The following is a 5,591-nucleotide window of genomic DNA, read 5'->3' on the forward strand; positions in this document are numbered from 1 at the left end:
AGAAATATTGGGTGAGCAAATGGGTGTAACTAAGGAATTTACTTTTTGAGCTGGGATAGATGATCTGAATTGCAAAGACATACTATGGCCTTAAGTTCAATTCCTGTGGTTGCCACAAAAGCAATTATTAGAAAAATGAAATCAAGGTCTAAACCAACTGCATTTGAATTAGTGAATATGGTTAACAAGAGATAAAAGAACTAAAAGTGGGATATTTAAAGAAGGGTAGGAGCAAATTACATAGGTAAAAAATGTGGGAACAATACACACACACAGAATAATGTTCTGCAGGAGAAGTGAGATTTAAAGGAAGACAAGAATTGATCAATTTATGTAATGTTGGACTGATAATTGTATAACAGTATATATGTGATTTACAACATTTAACTGTGAACTTTTTAACATTGTTTTCTTTAGTTTACTATGAAAAGGGCGATCGGACTTCATTCAAATTCTGCAAGTCTGAATGCCCAATTCGACATTTGGAAATAATGAAAAAAATGTTAAAATTCACAACAGTGAATACACACTAGCATTCACTGTGGTGAATTTCAACATTCTGAATGCATATTGCACTATAGTGGGGGATCGGAAAATGTACCCCTTTCCCTCACTGTAGTGTGATCTTGGAGTTTGTACATATAAGTAGCAAGGGGTAGGGGATCAGGTTGCCCCCCTTCAAAAATGTTCTTTGCTGTTGACCGGAAGTGTGGTATTTTTGGTAAAGTCGACATTTCTGAGATGTCGACTTTTCCGAAATACCTCCTGTCTTTTTTGTTCGTTGATTTCTGATATTCGTGGTTCAGAAATCTGACCACTCGCACAATGTTTGTGCAAGATTTAGATAGTAAACCATTTTCTTTTATATTATAAATGTGTGTTTGCCTGTGTCTTAATTGATAATTCAATAAACATGTTAAAAGTCAGTCAAGTACATCTTGAAATAGCTCATAAGATTACTGATATTTATTACTTCCTGCTCTCTGTTTTGGAAAAAAGCTATCAGATACATTTCTGAATAGCTAATATGCGTTTCTGCCTTTTTCCTACAAAAGCATCTTTTCCACTTAAATTTTAAAAGAAAATACCTTAGTAGCTAATGGGGCAGTTGATGTGGTCTTGCTTGCACCACTTTTTTCCCATAATGATCTGATGCTCCCATACGTCCAGTGAGATGCAGCATATACATTTTGTCCAGTAACCTATAATACAGAAAATGGATAATAAAGAAGGTAGGCTGGTAAAGAATTAATGTGTTTTTCATTCCTTTATTATTTTACTTTAAACTACTCCAGCATACGATTGCAAAGTATTAGACACAAAGTTGATTTTAAGGAGTTTCATGAAAACAGAACACAGACAAAATCATATGTTGCCCACAGAAAAAGTGACCCAGTCATGTGGTTGAACACATCTGCATGTAAGCAGGCAAAAAGCAAAGTCTACTACTTGCACTGTGCTGTGACATTTCTCCCACAACCCTCTTATCTAGTTACCTAATGCCTCAACGTCGCACTTCCCTTTCTCAACATTTCCACTGCATGCACTATGACTAAATAAGGGTTTACCACTCTCTCAGTGAGGAATAATCTATACTACCATTTTAAAACTCTCCTCCATAGGCTTAGATGTTCAAAACTCATCTTGAAAGAATCGGATCTCAAATCACATACCTACAAATTGGAGATTCAGAATCTTTTAAATATTTAGTACCTGTTAAAGATGCATTATGTCATCACTGTTAGTTACTGCAAAGCCCAGTCTGATACCATCAGCATAGGTTAAACAAAAAAATACTGCTATGAAATCTGTCACATGAATATTAAATACCATGGACAAAGAGCAGAACCCATGTGGTACCCTCTGGCTATGTACTGATGGCCCTTTTATTCAATGCACAATTTATGGTGAGTCGGCTACCAGTTAGTTAGGGAACCCTATACTGCAAAGTTTATTAACAGCATACGATTAATATAGTTCAAGGCATTGAAAACTGATATCACTGCAATGTACAATTTTTTTTCAAAAGTGAATATGATGTCATAAGCAAGTAGGATGTTACTGCACAAAAACAGATTACAACTTGCAACAATCTATTCTTCATAAGGACATATCGGAAGGTATAACATATTTTTACATTTGTTAACCGGTATAGTCTGCCTAAACTCAACAGAGCCCATTTTCAGTAGAGTACCTGGGGAAAAGCCCCACAATATACAGTGAATCCACCCATCCACAAACCTTTTTTACCATTTCTGCACATGGGATTGGGGTGGCACATCAACAGGAGCAATCATCTACACCCAATGTTACTAAATTGATATCAATAACAGAAATTTTGGAAAAAGGTACAAATGTACACACATCCTTCAAAGATGTGCGGTAAGGAAAATGTACATTTATCCAAGCAAATATACTTCAGAAAATGCAACATAAAAAGTTAAAGCTGAGAGAGAGATAATTACATTATTTAGTTGGTTAATAAGAGAAACAAAAGTTATGTACTTACCATAATGCTAGATCTGTGCAGTCTTTTGTCCGTCTCAACCTGGGGGGGTTTACTGGATCTGGATGGACTATTTGGTACACCAAAAAAGGATCCAGATCAGCAGCAGAATAATAGAACTGAGGCAAAACGTGATCAGCATAGAAAGCACAGCAGTCTGAGCCTTCAGATTTAGCTACCCTTTTGTCAAGGGAGAGGTGCATTTGTGCTCCTCCTATTTTTTTAGCTTTGCTCTGAGCTCTAGGAGTCTTATCTCTCTCTGTGTCTTGTTTTTTCTATCTTTATCACCCTTCTTCTTACTCAACTTTTTTTGTGAAAGATGGGGGTGGTGGACTGCAGAACAGTTAGAATGAAGCATAGTAAACCCTTCAAAATCAACTTCACTCTTCTGTCAGCAAGGGAGTTCAGCCCGAAGGCCGAGCACTCTTGGCAATCCACTTTGAGGTGAGCAGCACCTAAAAAATTCACACGAATCATGTGCATCTTGGGGAGGGGGGGTTCTGCTTATGCCCACAACCTATGCACTTTTTAAATCCTGAAGCAAAAGGTGCTTCAACCAAAGTATTAGTTTTAAGGGTGTGCACACTTATGCAACCAGCTTACTGTACATTTTTTTTTCAAATAGAAGCTTTATTGGTTTTGCTTTAAGACACAACACAATACAAAGACAATTGCAGTTTACAACAATACATTAATACAGAAGAAATCATTCAAATAATAATAACTATCTACAATATATACAATAGTGCTGCCAGGGGATAATTCAAATCCTGAGGATAATCGTAATAAAGGGAAGGAAAGCAAGTATGCAGGTGGTAAGGTATTATGGCCACTCAAAGTGTATCAGCCTCTACTAAGTAAATAGATCAACCCTGTCCGTTTATCTTGTGCCTCAGAGGTGAGGGGAATTTAAAATTCATAGTGGCATTTAGGTGAGGAGAGGAAGGAGCATGGGAAGGAGGAGCATCAGGTAATCGTGTGTCATCTAGTATATCGATATTTAGTTATCAGCCAGAAGTTCAAATATGACCTCCCAAAATTTTGGAAGTATATGTGTTTACGCGCATTTGTAATTATGAGCTTTTGAGAAGTAATGTATTTAACAGCCAGATTTCTGAACCCACTCCAAGACATTTTAGAGCAATCTAGCCAGTTTTTGGAGATATAAAATTTAACTTGTAGGCAAAGTGTTATTACGATATGAAACCTTAGTTTTGAAAATTGAAGGTTACTAATGTGTAATAAAGCCATCTCCCATGAGAGAGTTGATTTGTGGTAGCCCATCTTTTCAAGTCTCACCTTTAGAGAGCACCAAATACTGTGAGAGTAGCGGCAGAACCAGATTATATGCAAGATATCAACATGGGGGAAAGAGCAGCAGGGGCAGGCAGGAGATATATTAAGATCAAAGTTGTTTAAATGAGTGGGAGTGTAGTAGAGGTTATTGTTAATCATGAATTGTGTATAAATGAGCTTTTTGAAAGGGGAAAATAGGAGGGTAGAATTAAAGGCTGAAACTTTTTGTTCATCTAATAAGATAGTCCCTTGTTGATCCCAGTAGTTCGCATATACCAACCTATCTTGAAACCTGATTGTATCTATAAGTTTACGACAGCGTGACAGCATATTCTTATTGCTTGATAAGATCTGGATCAGATTAGATACCTGTATGAAGTCATGATCTGGAATAGTGAGGTCTTGAATTAGAGATGCAATAAACTCTCTGATTTGACGAAGAATTATAATGCATTTTTTAGATACTTTTACGGTGTCTCTTAATTCTAGTGTTGAAAGAGCTTTATGTCTGTGAGTGTCTCATAAAGAGTAATCTTTTATTAAAAGAAAGTTGCCAAGGTTGAGCATGTTATTGTTTAGCTTGATATTAGGGTTTAGATAAATGGGTTGGAATATACATATCCCACCTCCACCCCCAGCACAAAAGACCACAGTGAAAAACTTCTCAAAAGCAGACTTCACTCTTCTTAAGACTGAGATGGTATCCTTTAAGTCCACTGTGCCAGTGGATACCACATCCCACAATGCCGAATCCTTCACAAATGCTTTCTATGGACATCTCCAAGAATGCATGGATCATGCAATCCCAAACAAATCCAAGTCCCTCTCCACCAAAGGTAAGCGTCCTGTCTGGTGGACCTCAGCCATAAACAAATTGTATAACAAAAGAAGGAAGCTACTGCACGTCAGAGCAAAATCTCATGAAGGGATGACATCTCTGATCAACATTAGCAGAAAACTACGTTCTCTCATAAAAACATCCAAGGCCAACTTTGAGAGAAAAATCGCTAAGGACACTAAAGATAACCACAAAGCCTTCTTCAGCTACGTTAGAAACCTGGGCGGAAACCCTCAGATATGCTCAGAGATGGTTTACAACAATAAAAAATACACTGAACCCGCAGATATTGCCAACATTCTGGCTGACAGGTTCAGTGCAAATTTCTCCCTTCCTTCACCCCCAAAAGAAGAAATACTTATCCCAGCTGAATGTAATCTCCTTGTCATCTCAGATGTCCACGTGAGAACCGCCCTAAACAAAGCAAAAAACACAGCATCAATAGGACCTGACGGTATCCCGGGTTGCGTGTTACGTGAACTCCAAGAGGAGCTAAACCCACACATAAAAATGCTATTTAATCTTAGCCTTACTTCGGGATATGTACCTGAACACTGGCGTACAGCAACAGTGGTCCCACTCCACAAGGGGGTGCCTCTACAGACCCTGGAAACTACGCCCCATAAGCTTAACCAGCCTGGTCTGCAAAGCTATGGAAAGAATCATTATGGAACTCAAACAGAGACATAGGGGACCTACAGACACTTGACCCCACCCAGTTCGGCTTTGTAAAGGGCAGATCCTGCCTTTTAAACCTGGTTGACTTTTTCGAAACAGTCACTAGAGTCATTGACGAGGGCAAAGCAGTCCATACAGCATACCTGGACTTGGCTAAGGCCTTCGACACAATACCCCACTCAGGCATCATAGATAAGCTCAACAGCTTAAATGTAAACCCTTATGTCACTAGATGGGTTGCAAACTGGCTAAAGGACAGAACCCATAAAGTTA

General features: G+C 38.2%; 1 protein-coding gene across 1 annotated transcript in view; it reads right to left on the bottom strand.

Annotated features, from left to right (window-relative positions):
• Nucleotides 1-1,067: 1,067 nt before the first annotated feature.
• Nucleotides 1,068-5,591, bottom strand: part of APOOL (apolipoprotein O like) — a 511,508-nt gene continuing 506,984 nt past the window's right edge. Inside the window, exon 7 of the mRNA XM_044057272.1 lies at nt 1,068-1,202. Within this exon, the coding sequence (XP_043913207.1) occupies nt 1,068-1,202 (135 nt within the window). The remainder of the gene's footprint in view (nt 1,203-5,591) is intronic.

The sequence above is a fragment of the Protopterus annectens genome, chromosome 15.part0 (assembly GCF_019279795.1).
Source record: "Protopterus annectens isolate FY-2018-M chromosome 15.part0, PAN1.0, whole genome shotgun sequence".
In the NCBI taxonomy this organism is placed as follows: Eukaryota; Metazoa; Chordata; order Ceratodontiformes; family Protopteridae; genus Protopterus; species Protopterus annectens.